The sequence below is a fragment of the Heloderma suspectum genome, chromosome 6, assembly GCF_057233095.1.
Source record: "Heloderma suspectum isolate Gila_16-S chromosome 6, 16-S_ref, whole genome shotgun sequence".
Classification (NCBI taxonomy): domain Eukaryota; kingdom Metazoa; phylum Chordata; class Lepidosauria; order Squamata; family Helodermatidae; genus Heloderma; species Heloderma suspectum.
Window position 1 is genome coordinate 86,428,578 of NC_139463.1, and position 17,738 is coordinate 86,446,315.

Consider the following 17,738-nt stretch of genomic DNA (forward strand, 5'->3'; position numbering starts at 1 on the left):
GTTTGCGCTTATACGCAGCAAATATTTCCAAAAACTTAATGCTTTGTTTCGTAAATTTTTGGTGGGTTCCTTTCCACCAAGAATATCTTTGAAAAGGATGCAACATCCAATTAAGGAAGACGGGTTCAGTTTTCCTGTTCTAGCTATGTACCATTGGGCCTATTTGCTGAATTGTACTAAATTTTGGTCTTTTCCACTTAGATTAGATTTTCCACCTTGGTCAGTGTTGGAATCTTCTTGTCTGGATCCTCTCTTTAAATGGATGGAATTAGATTCTCAGCATATTACGGCAGACAGAGCTCCTCCCACAATTTTGGCAGTTAGAGAAGTGGGGCTTATAATGTCATGTCAATTTCAGTTTGACCCATTTTCCCATGCTTGTTGTTGTTGTTTATTTGGTCAGTCGCTTCCGACTCTTCATGACTTCATGGACCAGCCCACACCACAGCTTCCTGTCAGCCGTTGCCACTCCAGCTCCCCCAAGGTCGAGTCCGTCACCTCCAGAATATCATCCAAACATCTTGCCCTTGTTCGGCCCCTCTTCCTTTTGCCTTCCACTTTCCCTAGCATCGGCACCTTCTCCAGGGTATCCTGTCTTCTCATTATGTGGCCAAAGTACTTCAGTTTTGCCTTTAATATCATTCCCTCAAGTGAGCAGTCTGGCTTTATTTCCTGGAGTATGGACTGTTTGATCTTCTTGCAGTCCAAGGCACTCTCAGAATTTTCCTCCAGCACCATAGTTCAAAAGCATCTATCTTCCTTCACTCAGCCTTCTTTATGGTCCAGCTCTCGCAGCCATAGGTTACTATGGGGAATACTATTGCTTTAACTATGTGGACCTTTGTTGTCAGTGTGATGTCTCTACTCTTAACTATTTTATCAAGATTTGTCATTGCTGTCCTCCCAAGAAGTAAACATCTTCTGATTTCCTGGCTGCAGTCAGCGTCTGCAGTAATCTTTGCGACTAGAAAGACAAAGCCTGTCACTGCCTCCACGTTTTCTCCCTCTATTTGCCAGTTATCAATCAAGCTGGTTGCCATAATCTTGCTTTTTTGAGGTTTAACTGCAACCCAGCTTTTGCACTGTCTTCTTTCACCTTCGTCATGAGGTTCCTCAGCTCCTCCTCACTTTCAGCCATCAAAGTTGTATCATCTGCATATCGGAGATGGTTAATGTTTCTTCCAGCGATTTTAACTCCAGCCTTGGCTTCATCAAGCCCAGCACGTCGCATGATGTGTTCTAAATGCAAGTTGAATAGGTAGGGTGAGAGTATACAACCCTACCGTACTCCTTTCCCAATCTTAAATTAGTCCGTTCCGTGGTCTGTTCTTACCATTGCTACTTGGTCGTTATACAGATTCCTTAGGAGGCAGACAAGATGACTTGGTATCCCCATACCACCAAGAACTTGCCACAATTTGTTATGATCCACACAGTCAAAGGCTTTAGAATAGTCAATGAAACAGAAATAGATGTTTTTCTGAAACTCCCTGGCTTTCTCCATTATCCAGCGGATATTGCAATTTGGTCTCTAGTTCCTCTGCCTTTTCTAAACCCAGCTTGTACATCTGGCAATTCTCTTTCCATGAATTGTTGGACTCTACCTTGCAAGATCTTGAGCATTACCTTACTGGCATGTGAAATAAGTGCCACTGTTTGATAGTTTGAACATACTTTAGTGTTTCCCTTTTTTGGTATGGGGATATAAGTAGATTTTTTCCAATCTGTTGGCCATTCTTGTGTTTTCCAAATTTGCTGGCATATGGCATGCATCACCTTGACAGCATCATCTTGCAAGATTTTAAACAGTTCAGCCGGGATACTGTCATCTCCTGCTGCCTTGTTATTAGCAGTGCTTCTTAAGGCCCATTCAACCTCACTCTTCAGGAAGTCTGGCTCTAGCTCACTGACCACACCATCAAATCTATCCCCGATATTATTATCCTTCCTATACAGATCTTCCGTATATTCTTGCCACCTTTTCTTGATCTCTTCTGCTTCTGTTAGGTCCTTGCCATCTTTGTTTTTGATCACACCCATTTTTGCCTGGAATTTACCTCTGATGTTTCTAATGTTCTGGAAGAGGTCTCTTGTCCTTCCTATTCTATTATCTTCTTCCGCTTCCGCGCATTGCTTGTTTAAAAATAATTCCTTATCTCTTCTGGCTAACCTCTGGAATTTTGCATTTAATTGGGCATATCTCCCCCTATCACTGTTACCTTTTGCTTTCCTTCTTTCTTGGGCTGCTTCCAGTGTCTCAACAGACAGACATCTTGCCTTCTTGGTTTTCTTTTTCTTCGGGACGTTTTTTGTTGCTGCCTCCTGAACAATGTTGCGAACTTCTGTCCATAGTTCTTCCGGGACCCTATCTACTAAATCTAGTCCCTTAAATCTATTCTTCACCTCCACTGCATATTCATTAGGAAGATTAGTGAGCTCATATCTCACTGATCTGTGGGTCTTCCCTATTCTCATTAGTCTGATTCTAAATTGGGCAATAAGAAGTTCGTGATCTGAACTACAGTCAGCTCCAGGTCTTGTTTAGACCAACTGCATAGATGTCCGCCACCTTTGGCTACAAAGGATGTAGTCAATCTGATTTTGGTGTGGACCATCTGGTGAAGTCCATGTATAAAGTCGTCTCTTAGGTTGTTGGAAGAGAGTGTTTGTTATGCACAGTGAGTTGTCTTGGCAAAATTCTATCAGCCTATGTCCTGCTTCATTTTGTTCTCCCAGACCATGCTTGCCTGTAATTCCAAGTGTCGTTTGACTACCCACCTTAGCATTCCAGTCTCCTGTAATGAAAATAACATCTTTGTTTGGCGTACTATCCAGTAGGTCCTGCAGATCCTCACAGAACTGATCTACTTCTGCTTCTTCAGCATCTGTGGTTGGGGCGTATATTTGGATCACTGTGATGTTAAATGGCTTACCCTGAATTCGAATTGAGATCATTCTGTCATTTTTTGGATTGTATCCAAGCACTGCTTTAGCCACTTTGTTATTAATTATGAAGGCTACTCCATTTCTTCTGTGGTCCTCTTGTCCACAGTAGTAGATCTGGTGGTCATTTGATGTAAAGTGGCCCATTCCAGTCCATTTCAGTTCACTGACACCCAAAATGTCTATATTTAATCTTGACATTCCCCATGATAAATTGACTTTATGAAGAAATCCAGATTTAAGAATTGAAAAGAAAATGTTTTTATGGCAGACCTGGACAGATAAAATTATTTTTACCTTGGATCAATTAGTGGGGGTGAGTTCTTATTCTCAACTTTGCGAGACCAATTTGATTTGCCTGCTACACCGGCATGGCAATATTTGCAATGGAAACATTTGTTGGTGTCTAGATCGGTCCTGCTGTTTTTACTGCTTCGGAGTCTCCTTCACTACTGGAAATACTAATTGAAGCTGATCAGATATATCGACCTACGATTCATGTTTATAAATATTTATTATTAAAGAATAAATATGATACAAGGGGTTTACAGCAGGAATAGAACAGGACCATCCTATTTTGTTTAATCAGTGGACTGCCATTTTGGCATCTGTATCAGATATTTCAACAGATCTTCGGTTACGTCTCATTCAGCAAGAACTTTTGTTTCGGGTCTGTTGGACGCCACAACGACTTTTTAATAAAGGTTTGTCAAATTTGGCTGACTGTTGGAGGTGCAGTACAGTCAATGCTTTTCTTATTCATACGTTTTGGAAATGCCCGATAGTTGTCTCCTTTTGGGAGGAAGTTATTATACAGATAAATTTTGTATTGGAAAGCTCTTTGATATTTACTGATGTAAATGTTCTTTTAAATTACTAACCTGCTTCTTGGAATGTAACACATGGTAAGTGTAAATGGATTGTTCATGCCCTCTTGGTTGCTAAAAGAGTGATACTACGATACTGGAAGGATAAAAGCTCACCGCCCATAATGCAATGAATTGAAGACTTAACAATGCTAGCAGCATTTGAAAGAGTGGTATATAGGCGTAACTTGTAAATGGACTTATATATGGATATTTGGTCTGCTTTTACTGAAGTTTATGTGTGACCTAGATTTTCTTTTTTTTCTTTTTTTTTTAGAATATTGTAATAATTCGAAACTGAGGGGCTTAGAATGTTGTTATACTTTTTTCTCTTTGGTTTTATGTTTTTTTTCTTTGTTTTGTTTGTTGAAATTCACAATAAAAATGTGGGGGGGAGTTTGGAGCAGGGCACAAGGCAAGACTGTCTTCTGTCTCCCTTGGTATTTGATTTGTGCTTGGAAACTTCGGCGTGTGCAATTAGGCAAAGCAGAGACATGTATGGTTTTGTGCAAGAGCAGGCTGAATATAAAGCAGCTTTATATGTAGATGATTTGTTGTTATTCATCAGTATGTTAGAGTCTTCTATACCAAAATTAGTAAGATTAATTGATACCTTTGGTACACTTTTGGATTATAATATTAATTGGTCAAAACCTGAATTCAGGCCTGTAGGTAGCATCAAGGGGGCCGTGGTGGCTTAGTGGTTAAGACACTGAACTGCAGACCGGACGGTCGGCAGGACAGCAGTTCGAGACCCGAGTGCCGCATGACGGAGTGAGCTCCCGTCCTCAGTCCCAGCTCCTGCCAACCTAGCAGTTTGAAAGCAAGAAATTGCAAGTAGATAAATAGGTACCGCCTCGGCGGGAAAGGTAACAGCGTTCCGTGCACCTCGGTGTTCAGTCATGCCGCCACATGACCACGGAAGCATCTTCGGACAGCGCTGGCTCTTCGGCTTAGAAACGGGGATGAGCACCGCACCCTAGAGTCGGACATGACTGGTTGGGGACACCTTTACCTTTACCTTTAGGTAGCATCAAGACACCCAATGTGGTTACTAAATGGCGAGTTCATTGGTGTCCAGAAGTGATAAAGTATCTTGGTATATTGGTGCCTAGAGATATTTCTCAAATGGTTAAACTGAAGATAAGTGTGTTACTGGTGGAAATATCTCTTGACTTGGAAAGGTACTTAATTTAAGTTCTTGGAGTAAGGTTAACATACTTAAGATGAATGTCTTGCCACAGGTAATTTATGTACTACATAATATTTGATTATACATTTCCTAAATCTGTTTTCAAAAACTTTATGCAGCATTTCGGAAGTTTATTGTGGGGGGAGGGCCTCCTCCCCTTTTTTCACTTAAGAGAATGTAGTTACCGAGCAAGGCGGGAGGTTTTAGTTTTCCAGATCTTAGTTTATATCATAAGGGTTACTTGTTAACTCATACCAGTGATTGGAAAATATCTTTTTCTTTTAATACTCCACCATGGGTTGTTTTGGAGGCAACTTATTTGGCACCCCTTTCTGGCTGGCTGTGGTTAGGATCTAGGTATATTTAAAAAAGAAAATGGTCTGCTAGCAATTTTAGCAGTGAGTAAGACTTGTCTCATATAATGTCTCTTCAGCTGCAGTTTGATCCATATTCTCATGCTAAATTAACTCTATGGGAGAATCCAGTCTTGAAAACAGAGAGGCAAGCCTTTTATGTGGAAGAATTGGGCTGATAGTGGAATTTATACTTCAGATCAGTTAATAGGATTGGACGATGAGTTTTTACCATTATCAGAATTATGTATTAGGTATTACTTAACATCTAATGCTAGTTGGCGGTATATTTGTTCTGTATAGAAAGCTAAGCCTACAATAGCTGTTTATAACCATGTTTTGGAATGTAGTAATGTAGATGTTCAGAAGGTCAGAGACTAATGGAATAAGGAATTAGAATGCTCTATACCATTTAAGCAGTGGAAAGTTTCCTTAGCTTCCATATGTACCATTTCTGGCTCAACAAAAAAGGATGTTTAACATATATTGGACACCACAGAGGCTTGTTAAGAAGAAGCTGGCTAGCTCTGCCGGATGCTGGCGATGCAATGTGGACAATGCCTCATTGAGGCATATAAGGTGGGCATATTGCGTAGTGGCTTCTTTTTGGCTGGAAGTCATTGCTCATATAAATTGTGTTCTTGAAAAATCTGTTATAATATTGGATGTTCATGCACATTTCAATTATATTCTTGTGATGTGGGGATTAACAGACGGACAGCAAAAGTGGACACTGAGAGCCCTTATGGTTGCAAAGAGACTCTTACTTCAAGCTTGGAAGGATAAACACCCATAACCTATCATTCAGTGGTTTGAAGATCTTACAGCTCTTGCTATATTTGACCATGTATCTTACAGTGATCAATTTTATATGGATCCTTATTTAGGTATATGGACTGCTTATATTAGCATATATATTTGAAATAGAAGTGTCAAATCCTTTCGCTCCCTCCCTCCCTCCCTCCCTCCCTTCATTTATTAAGAGTGATGTGATGATTGTATATAGATACGTTTTATGTTCTGTCAATGCTGGCTGGGAATTGTGGGAATTGAAGTCCAACCCATCTGGAGGGTACCAGGTTGGAGAAGGTTAGTCTATAAGCACTTTTGCTGTGCAGTTTCCATAGTGGCCAGCAGAGAGCAGCAGCCTATCACCAACACCCATGGATATTCCTAGGGATGTACGAAAGTCACTTACCTTTTGCGGAATTGATTCACTGTAGGGGGGAGGCGTTCCATCCCTCCCTCCAGAATCCTCAATGGGGGGGGAGGCGATCCGGTCCTCCCCCCCCCGGAATCCTGCCTGGCCGGCTCCGCTCCACGGAGTGGCCAGGGCCGTCCACAGCCGGAGTTCCAGCCCCGGACGGGCTGCTGCAGACGCAAATGGCGGCCACTGTAGTGGCCACCATTTGCATCCAGCCAGGCTGCCGTGATAGGCTACGTAAGTATTTACGTAGCCTATCATGGCTGGGCAAAAAACAAACAAACAGCGTATGCAAATGGCAGCGGCTATGGCGGCCGCCATTTGCGTTCCCTATTTTTTGCCGTTTTATCTTACGTAAATATTTATGTAGGCTATTACGGCAAAAAAAAGGGGAACGCAAATAGCGTAGTGGGCGCTATTTGCATTCCTTTGTTTTTCGCCATAATAACTTAGGTAAATATTTACGTAGGCTAAAACTGCAGGAAAAAAAGGAACGCAAATAGCGCCCACAACGCTATTTGCGTCCCCCTTTTTTTTTCGCTGTAATAACCTATGTAAATATTTACGTAGGCTAAAACGGCAAAAAATAGGGAACGCAAATGGCAGCCGCCGTAGCCGCTGCCATTTGCGTACGCCTTTTTTTTTTTGGCTTGGCTTGGCTTGCCGTGATAGGCTATGTAAATACGTACGTAGCCTATCATGGCAAAGACCAGGATGCAAATGGCGGCTGCGGCAGCCAATCGAAAGACCAGCCGCCAGAGCCAGAGCCGCCGCCGTTCGGAACATCCACCCCAGGTAAGCTTCGTCCCGGGGGGAATCCGCGGGGGGGCAGGGGGGGCAGGCCATTCCGCCACAGATATCGGGGGGCTGAATGCCAGTGCATTTGGCCTCACTGAAATCCGTGGCGGAATTCTCCGCCATCCCTAGATATTCCTGAGTCAAAAACATGCTCATTCTGCTCTCCCATCTTCTGATGTGGTGTGTCCACATCAGCTGTTTTTTTGTGGGGGGGTTTGCAGTAACAGTTACTTCAGTCCGTATGTCATCTGGTGAATGTCCCTAATTAGGGTTTGAGTTCTGAAGCTTCCCCCTGCCTTCATAATTTGATTAGCTCTTTAATAGGACATTGGTTTTTCTGCAACACATCCCAACAAGCATTTTACTGCAAGCAGTAAACTCAAGTTCCTAGCATTTTTGAAAGCAAACCTTTCTTGTATCTTCCACACCAGAATGAGAGAAGAAGCTCAGGAAAAGATGGAAGCTAGAGGGTGAAGGTGTGTGTGTGGGGGGGGGCGGTCTTTCCATTGGGGCTACCACTGTTACAGTTTACTTTTGAGTCAATGTGTATAGGATTAAACTCCAACAGAAGTAAGTTCCAAGGGGCTTACTTGAAGCACTCAGAACTGCAGGCTTAACTGGTTTCATCAGTAGATTTATTAACTAATCAGTCTGTCTACAATTAGAAGCCTGATTTGTTTTGTATTTGAAGATATTTTGATTCTGGTGTGTTGCTAGAATCAGTCAGAATGGAAGATAAAGTTAGAGAGGTTTTTTCTTCTAACAATGAATTGCTGTTATTAAATTGTAAGGGCTGGACCCAGTTTTAGTCATATTTAGAGTAGACCCACTGAAATCAATGGAACTTCAGTTAGTCATTAAGTTAGTCCCAGTATTGGGAAAAAGGTGGGATATAAATAATAATAATAATAATTATAATAATAATAGTCATGCATACTCTAAGTCCAACACTATGTTAACTTACGCTTCCTTTAATATTTTCAAATTATACCTATACTGAGGTTTGGGGAATATAACAACGTAATTGTCTGACTAATGGATTAAAAACATGATTAATCACTTAAAAGTATTTAATCAGTTAACAACAGTAGTTTCCACAGTTGACATGAAAAGTACATTTGAGCCCATCTCATGGCATTGGAATTCACTTGGATACCAAATATTTGAAGATAGAACATTAAGGTGTTGATCTGATACATTGTTTGATATGTGTAGCCGCAGTTCAGAGAGAACATCTAACACAAAGGCCACAATTGAACACAGAATGAAGCAAGTTTAAACCTACAGGGTTTGATTTAGACTTTTGTTGTTTATTCGTTCAGTCGCTTCCGACTCTTCGTGACTTCATGGACCAGCCCATGCCACAGCTTCCTACTAAATCTACTACATCTAGTCCCTTAAATCTATTCTTCACCTCCACTGCATATTCATGAGGAATATTAGTGAGCTCATATCTAACTGATCTGTGGGTCTTCCCTATTCTGTTTAGTCTGATTCTAAATTGTGCAATAAGAAGTTCGTGATCTGAACTACAGTCAGCTCCAGGTCTTGTTTTTACTGACTGTATAGTCATACTCATACATACATACATACAAACTACATACATAGTTGAACATGACTACCTTAAATCCCATTGATTTCAGCGGATCTACTCTAAGTATAAGTTTGGATCCAACCCATTGATTTCAATAGCTTGGATCCTTCTGTGAACTTTTAACTTGAGTACATGTTCACAGACTGGAGCTTTGATTTCCTGCCACCCCTTGCCTCTGTGCCCCTTTCCCAAAATCTGCTCCTGGGGTTTGTAGGACCCTTAGGAATGGCATAGGAAGTAGCGTGGGGAGCTGCAGATGGGGGTGGGTGTTGATGGATGGGGATTCTATTACAATGAAGAGTAACTGCGGGACCAAGCCAACAAGTTTAAGAGCATTTAACTCTGTGCTTGATTTCCCACCAAATATATTATGGAAAACCTAATTGTAGCATCATATTTGGGAGGAGCCTAATTCCCAATTCAACTCTATTTGCATGTAGTTACCTGTGAATAGTTCCTCCAGGTTGCATATATGTATTAGGATGGGCATCCAGCTGAAAATAATGCCATGCAGCTAGACATTGGCAGTAGAGTGCACATCTGCAGGCTGAATCAACTGCATGTTAGGCTGCGCAGACCAATGTGGATGTTTGTCTATCCACATTTAATTACTTACAGTGGCATGTGCATTTGGAGACACACACCCCACACACATACACACACTATGTAAATACACCTGACTAGAGCTGGTTTGGGCATAGGAGTTGGAGAAGTGGAGGAGGCTTGTTTTCCCCCATGGCCTAACAAACACTTTCAAAGGGGCTGGCCTTGCAATGGGTAGTGTGGCTTCAGCCTTAGAGGATGTTGCTTTTGCATTCCAGTCTCAACCCTTCAGGTTGCTGCCTTTCCAAACAAAAGGCCTTCCAGCTTCCTTGCTGAAGCAGACACGGGACCCACATTCAGTTTATAGTGAAAACATTGGACACAGTCACATGGGCTCAAGCTGGGGTGAGAGCCCAGGCGTTTGCAGAGACAGGTTGAAAACTTCCCCATTCCACAAAGAGGGACACTCCTTTTGTTCCCTGGAACTAACAATGAGAGGCTTTGACCCTCTTTTCTTTTTGGAAGGGGAGCGGGGAGGACTTGGCAGTTTTAGTGGTGTTTTGGTCTTGGAGCAACTTGCTGGCACAGGATGGCAGAGGAAAAGATTAACACTTTTGGCTCATGGTAAAAGGTCAGCCCCACTGGAAGGAAAGCTTGGATGGAAAACAGTCCTGTAAGGGGAATTCTGCCAGCAGGGAGCCTTGAAAAGCCCTTCTGTGGGTGCATGTGCAAGAGCCTTTAATTTTTAACACAGAATAGTTACCCTGTAATGCCCCATAAGAGCCCATTCCACATACTGGCTTAGATCTGACTTGGTCATTCCAAAGTTGCTGATGGAACAGGAGTTCCACCTCCTCTCCTCCCACCTGCAGCCCCCTGTGCACCCTCCAAATCTGATCGGGAGGGTGCCACAATCCCCCAAGTTTGGAGGGTGTGCAGGGGACTGCAGGTGGGAGGAGAGGATGGGGAAGCCCTGCCAGCAGCTTCTGCTCCACTGGCAAAGGGATGGCATTGGGTCCAAACCATTATGCAGAATGGTGGTGACTGTACCCTTTCAGCCCTTTTGAATTCTCACCCACATAAATAAGAATAATAATCCAAGTCTGGTACACACAGGAAGCTTTTTCTGTGGGGGAGCATTAAAAGAAAAAGAAAGATCCATAGGAGTTGGCCCTACCATTAGGCAGAGTGAGGCAGGTGCCTCAAGAAGCAGATGCTGGCAGGGGCAAGGAGCAGTGGCAAGGTGCTGGAATGCAACGGTGACTGTGCCCTGCAAACTGCCCTGCATGCCTTAAGCTTGCCTGCTGCCTTCAGGTGTGGTGGAGTATGCTGTTGTGTCACCAGTGTTGAAGTAAGATTCCGCCACAAATCCAATCAGCTTCAGTATGTCGAATGGGAAGGGGTGGGCATAATCTTGCTCTTTGCCTCAGGCAGCAAAATGCCTTGGGCCAGTCTTGGACTCCACACACTTTCAGCCTGGAATGGTATGATACCATTCTAGTCTCCCTCCTCAGGGGTGTGAGACAAGAGTCTAAGGGTGCAATCCTATGCATGTTTAGACTGAAAAGAGTCTACAACTCCCAGCATTCCCCAGCCAGCACGGCTGGCTGGCGAATGCTGGGAGTTGCAGGACTTTTTTCTGTCTAAACATGCATCGGATTGCATCCTTAATCTCCCATGGCTCTTTGTGGCGTTTTTGTTTTTTTGCTAATGACCTGCCCCACAGGACTGATGCTAAAATCAAGGAGTTGGTTCTCTGGCAGGGTATTTTTAAACATATTTCCTCCAATCTGAATACTCCTCTCACCTGAAACTGCTATTAAGCTTCCTGGGCAAAAAAAGAAGAGCTAGGAACAGCACCTGCCCTATTTTTCTTCCACTCCATTGCTAATAGAGCCTTCAGGGTAGGTGAGTGGTATGGGAGGAAACAGTTAAGCACCCTCTCCCAGAATACCAGGTCCTGATCTTCAAAGCAAAACAAGCAAAACGAAAAACACAGATCGTAATCACTGGTCTGCGGACTCCAACGATGCATATAACATCTGGTTGGGCCATTGTTCTGTGTAGCATGTAGATACGAACCTCTCAGATCTGGTGAAAAGTGGCAAATGAGTGGATTTTCCCATCCTTTCAAGGCAATGCATTGGCAATGTGGCAATTCTAATCCCCATTAATGGTTGAGAGCAATGGTTAATTTTAGATTATTTGGTCCACAACCAAACCATGTGTTTTCTCTACATATTGGGTTGGAGCCAGGTTTGAGGTGGATCAACTGTGTTATCTGAAGTGGACTCTCCCCCGCCCATCCAGCCCCTTGAATATTCTACACAGAGAGTCAGGAGGTCCTACTGAATGGGGTAAGCTTTGTTGTGGGATCCCCAAAAATCAGGTGAAGCGACCTTCCGTGAGTAAGCCCTTTTTCTTGCAGAAGGCAGATTGTGGATCTAACTCAGAATCTCAGAGCCAAGAAAGCTAGAGCAGATTGTGATTTCTCTGGAAAGAGAAAGAGAGCTGCAGATGATATAGTGTAGCTCTGGTTAAGCATGTACAGTGTGGGCAAGAAAGTGCCTGGGTCAGCTCTCATCCTGGACCCCAATGTACTAGGAGTGATCCCCAGATGAGGCTTTTACCGCACCATCGACCTCCCCCATTCACAAAATGTTACAGTGGGTCCAGACATAATAGTCTTCCACTCATAACCCTCCTATGTTTTCCCACTGCTGCTCCTGTCCTTTTTTTACTGTGGAAAACTCAAGGAGAAAAAGACTCAATAGTTACCCAATGCCTTTGAACAGGTAACACTAGCAGCCCTCAGTCTGGAAGCATCCTAGGTGCCCATAGGCATGATAATATATCTCAGCCTCAGCTCCTCCTATGCAATATGGAGATGATAATACAGAAGCCACCTTATGGGCCTGTTGCAACGATTACTGGACTAATGCTTGTGAATATTCTGAAAGTACTAAGTATTACAAGTGGGACTTGCAACAAAAGAGTAGCGTATCCTCACTTTAGAATGTAAGAAGAGCCCTGCTGGAGCAGAGCAAGGGTCCATCTAGTACAGCATTCTGTTCACACAGTGGCCAACCAGCTGTCAACCAGGAACCCACAAGCAGGGCATGAGTACAACAGCACCCTCCCACCCATGTTCCCCAACAACTGGGGTACACAGGCTCACTGCTTCTGGTACTGGAGGTCGCACATAGCCATCAGGACTAGTAGCCATTGATAGCCTTCTCCTGCAGGAATTTGTCCAACCCCCTTTAAAAGGCTAGCAGGAGTCCTGTTCAGGGTTCCAGGCAGCAAGCAGAACATTTCACTCCACCCCATTTCCATTTCTCTTTTCTACCTGACAACATTTCTTAGCTAATGAATATCCTCAGTCCTATTGGGCTGTGTTTGGTGTGCTTTCTTAGTTTTTTTTTTTAAAAAAAAATTGTACTTCCGAAATAGCACCTCCCTCTTGTTTCCCAGTGGCCCCATTTGGGCTACAAACCTGTCGTCACTCACCAGCTGAGTTCGCTTAGAAGGAGTAACCTGCCTTGCTTGTGAATTTCCCTGAGGCATCCAAGAAGATGGGAACGTCGAAGCTGATCATTGATCTGACCCACCCAGCCCGACAACTTGTATGTTTTATTTTTATCGCAGTCCTCTGTGAACTTCCCAGTCCCATGGGAAGTGGCCCGTGGGCCTGGTGTATTGCATTCATGGGCTACCTCCGCCATAAGAAAAGACGCACAAACTCATTCCTCTCTAGAGACTTTATTGTTAAGAGTCGGGATTCACCATCGACTGCTCTGGGGAAAATAAAACAGAGCCCACACATTCTCAAATACAACAGGATCCCATTACATGCGGGAGTTAAAATTCCAGCTGGAACCCATGTCAAACAATGCCCCTTTATACAGGCAGCTGAGTCATTAACCCCCAGTGCCTATTCAGGTTTTAGGAAGAAGTAAGGTGACTTTCTAGCTGGACCATCTTTTAGGTTCCAGAGTTCTTTACAGCTCAATGAAGCATTAATGTGTCACTCAAAAGCTTACATACGGAATACCCTCACCTACAGCTGGTCCAAAGAAAATACTTTGCCTTATCTATTTTGGATTTCTTATTCTGTGAGATCAACGTGGCAAACACTATCTAAACATGTAGGGTGTGTTTTTTTTAATACAGCCAGTGACATTCAGAAAACTGATGCAGTTGGAATCCCGTTACAGAATAAGCCGATGCAAAGTTCACCCTCCACGGCACTACAAGAGCCCTGCTCAAAGCAAGCAGCCGGAACCCACCAGAGTCAGCGCTTGTTGCAAAAAATTTGCAGCTGGTGATGGTCGGAGTCTCCTCCATTCATCTCATTATATGAAGCCAGCATAATCATAGCCTGTTGTCACCTGTGCCTGGCACAGCGGCAACAGTGCAATCCGGCTCAAGCCCCCAGCCGTCCCCCACCCCCAGCATTCCCTTGAAACATCCCAAGAGGAACAATCCCACCCGCCCCCAACATCCCCCACCCCCCAATTTCGGCCTCACCCAGCCTCCCAAATGCCCCTAATCGCCAACGTCACTTGCTGTCTTAGCAGGAACTGTACATGCACACCACAAAGCGGCTACCATCTACAAAGGGTTAGTTTTAAGTTGCGGGAAGGGGAGGGAAGAGAACGAATAGGCAATGTAGCCTTTGGCTAGGGAGGAACATATGTATGGGAAAGGGAAGGATACAAAATAAAAGCAGAGAGTGTTGTGGAAAAAATGGAGGACGTCATGTCTTTTAAGGTAGGATTGGAGAACAGAATTTGTCTAAGCTCTGAGAAGGAACCCGAGCCTCCTAGGACAGACAGAATGGATGGATAGAAATCTTGGGAGATGAGACCAAAGCAGACAAAATGGGTGGGAGGGTACAAAGATGGGGTGGGTCAGGTGCAGGGAAAGCAACTCTCATTTCAGGAGCACTCTGTCAGCATGACAGTAGCAATACAAGTCCTGATAGGGGCTTGTGTGTCTCTCTTGTGAGGTCCTGCTTTTGCCTATGTACACTCCAGAGGGGACAAAGAGAGCTAGCAAGGCAAATTCAATGCCCGGCCATCCAGGCTACTCCAAGAACGTATCACTCAGAAATCAAGGGAAGGAACAATGGTTAGTTATGATTTTAGACCAAAAAAAAAAAAAGCCCGACGATACTTCACACCTCCCATGTTAAGGAAAACTCAGTGTGCAAAGGGATGGTGGACAAAAGAGAAAATTTAGAAGAAGTGCTGATGGTCTAACAAGTCAGAAACTTGAGAGTATTCTATCCATACCTCTCTAGGTGCTGAAAATCCCTAAAGAAACTGAGGGACTGACCCTAACTAGTTTTAGGTCATGGGGGAGAAGAGGGCAGGGTTGGCAAGGGAGGTGTGTATGTGTTGGGTGAGAAGGACGGGTCGGGGGAAGTTAATGTTTGTTTTAAAAAGAGTAAAACTGCATCCCCTCTGGGCCTCCCTGGACGTTTAGTACCATTAGGGGAGATCGTCATGTGGCCCAGCGGCCGGAGTGCATTGTGGGATTGCAGAAGTCCTGTTCAGAGGTGGGAGGCGGTCTTGTCCCCTGGCCCGGTGCTCAGCAGGACACTTCCATGGTGGGGGCAGGCGGCTGGGGTGCCCCCGCCTCGCTGCTCTGGGACAGGGTGCGTGAGCGGGAGCGGTTCCCGTCCCCCGAGGCGGCACTGGACAGAGAGGCGGTGCGTGAGCGGGACAGGCGTGTCATGCAGGACGAGGCCACTGTGGGAAGGAGAGAGAAACGGGCAGTCAGATCAACAGCTTGCCTGTGGGGAGCCCTATCCCCTGCCCCAAGGCCTCTCTCTGAGGCTGGTGAATTATGGGGCAAGTGGCACCGTGCAAGGTGAGCGTCGTCTCCTGCTCCCCACTGCAACATGTAAGCCTAAGTGGGAGTGAGCACATTTGGTTACAAAGTAAGGGCCTTGAACTACCAGGGAATTGTCTAGGATTGCCAGTTTTATTTATATATGGATGCAGATACAAGGCTCAGTTTCCTTCAAACCCTCAGCATCCTTGGTGGCACATTTGAGACCCACAGAGCTGACTAAAGGTGAGAAAGAAACATCTCTCAGTTGCAGCCTATGGGGTTCCCCTGTGCATATGCAGTGCAGAAGGGGAAGGACCACAAAGCAAGTTTCTAGCCCTCATGGGTAAGAAACCTTACAGGGATTGCAGATCAAGAGCAGAACGTGCACAGTTATCCTGAAGTCAGGGCCTGCAGTCATGCTCCCTTCCCCACCCTTGTCCCTTATTCCCATCTTTCCTCGCAAGCTGCCCCCCAAACAACAAAGATGCACACCATCACTGTTCCCACCCTCTGATATTCTGCAAAACCACCCATCCTAGATTCAAGATGGGAAGTGCAAATGGATCATACGTACACAATGAGGTTATTTGCATAAAATGTTAATAATGTGAGCAAATTTATTGTGGAATGCAAACCGAGGGTTTCCAGCAGAACAAAGAGCTGTTGGCATCCCCTATATGCAATCATACAAAGGCACAACACCAGCCTTCTTGATGTAGGTGCGTAGCCATGGAAAGCCAAATAAAGCCACTTCTGCTTTCTCATCATCACGGCAAACAACTCAAGTGTCTCCCAATAGGAGTTGTGCACACAGGCGTGAGGGAGCCATGGGAGGGGTGAGCAAACATGTTGGGGAGAGAGTGTGTCAAAGGATTATGGGTGGTGGGGGAGAAATACCACAGAAGGTACCTGACCCCTGACTCAGTTTCTTGTCCAGTACATGAGGGACTGAGGAGAAACAGGAAAGGATACCTCAGCCTAGAGTGGGGAGGGGGAAATCCCCCTCAGAATGAGAATTCACCGCTGGCTATTGTTCAAGGGTCACGCCAGAGTGGTTCCAGCATTGGGGCGGGGGGTGGGCATCATGCAGTTTGGTCCAAAAGGGCCTCTTAAAAGTCGAGGGGACGAGAGGGAGGCCCAGCTGAGAAAGGATGGAGGGGATTCCGTACATGAGCAGAGACAGTGCTTCAGAGCTCCCTGGGTCATTGCAAGGGGCTCTGAACTCTGGGTGCAGGGCCTAGCCAAAGTGGAGACAGTGGCCACTGCTTTCAGAGCCCCCTAAAAGCAAGAACCAAGATGGCAGTGCTGATGTTTGGCCCATGGACCTCGTATTGTGCCTGGGGCCCAAGTGGCAGTCCCCAATCTTCTCAGCCTCTGATGCTAACCACAGATGGGCAAGGTAGTCACAATAAGCCACACACGGGGTTATAGAAGTACCTGGGGTACATGGAAGTATAGGGCTCAACACTTCCAGGAGTTCATGCCCTTGGAGGGGTGTAGAGAGGGACATGGGGTCTCAGATCCAATACTCACTGTATCCCATGCCTTGAACGAAGTATTTGAAAGCCTCCGTCAGTTTACCAGGCTGAAGGAAGGAAGATACGGGAGAGAGGGAGAGAAAGAACAGAGGGAAACGTTACAGGTGTGCAAGCCTAATGGCGGGGGTGTGTGTGTGACAAAACCTGTTCCATGTTTTGTTCAACTAATCTTGCTTCTCTCCCCCCCACCCCCAAAGATAAATGTTTTTTTAATGCTTAGGATATTTGAAGGGGAAGAACCCCCAATGTTTAGAAAAGTAGCTGGCATGAAAACCTCTCCAATGCAATCTATTAAAAAGCAACGATTTAACCAATTTACTCACATTTTGGGAGAAAGCCTACTCTCCATTCCATCCCCCCCATTGTTTCCCTTTTGTTTTGTATTTCAAAACAACAAGCAAACCAAGCATGCCAATTCCCAAAGCTCAAATTACAACTACTTTAAGATCACATCCAGAGTCTAAATCATTCACCACTCACAGGGATTGTCCATCAAAGACTTTTTAGCCAAGTTTGGCATACTTGACATAGTTCAGTTAAGCAACGGCTTCAAGTAGCCTACTTCCAGTTTTAAGACAATTGAAAATATTACTAGAACTGCATGTTTTATTGTATTTTTTTCCCTACTGAGCTACACATCTAGGTTCCCCATATGATTTAGAACTGTGATCACATAGGGTTCTAGATCATGTGCACAGCTTATGCATATACAGGGGTCCCTTCTTCACACCTTCCCCTCCAACCTGGGTGTAATGGTGGGCCATACTGACAGGGACATGACACAAGGGGTAGAGACAGCAAATGACGTGTACACTAATCCTACTATTCTATGATTCTAATCACTCAAGGGGTGGGAATACCCAAAT

General features: G+C 44.6%; 1 protein-coding gene across 5 annotated transcripts in view; it reads right to left on the reverse strand.

Annotated features, from left to right (window-relative positions):
- Positions 1 to 13,235: 13,235 nt before the first annotated feature.
- NDRG2 (NDRG family member 2) overlaps positions 13,236 to 17,738 on the reverse strand; it is a 46,078-nt gene continuing 41,575 nt past the window's right edge. For 3 of the 5 annotated variants that reach the window (XM_084805180.1, XM_084805184.1, XM_084805181.1), the window contains exons 14-15: positions 16,868 to 16,919; positions 13,238 to 15,249 (exon numbers count right to left, since the gene is read on the reverse strand). In XM_084805180.1, the coding sequence (XP_084661306.1) occupies positions 15,089 to 15,249; positions 16,868 to 16,919 (213 nt within the window). In that variant the 3' untranslated portion in view covers positions 13,238 to 15,088. Of the gene's footprint in view, positions 15,250 to 16,248; positions 16,283 to 16,867; positions 16,920 to 17,738 lie in introns of all 5 variants that reach the window. The other 2 variants (XM_084805185.1, XM_084805182.1) reach the window with 2 other exon arrangements.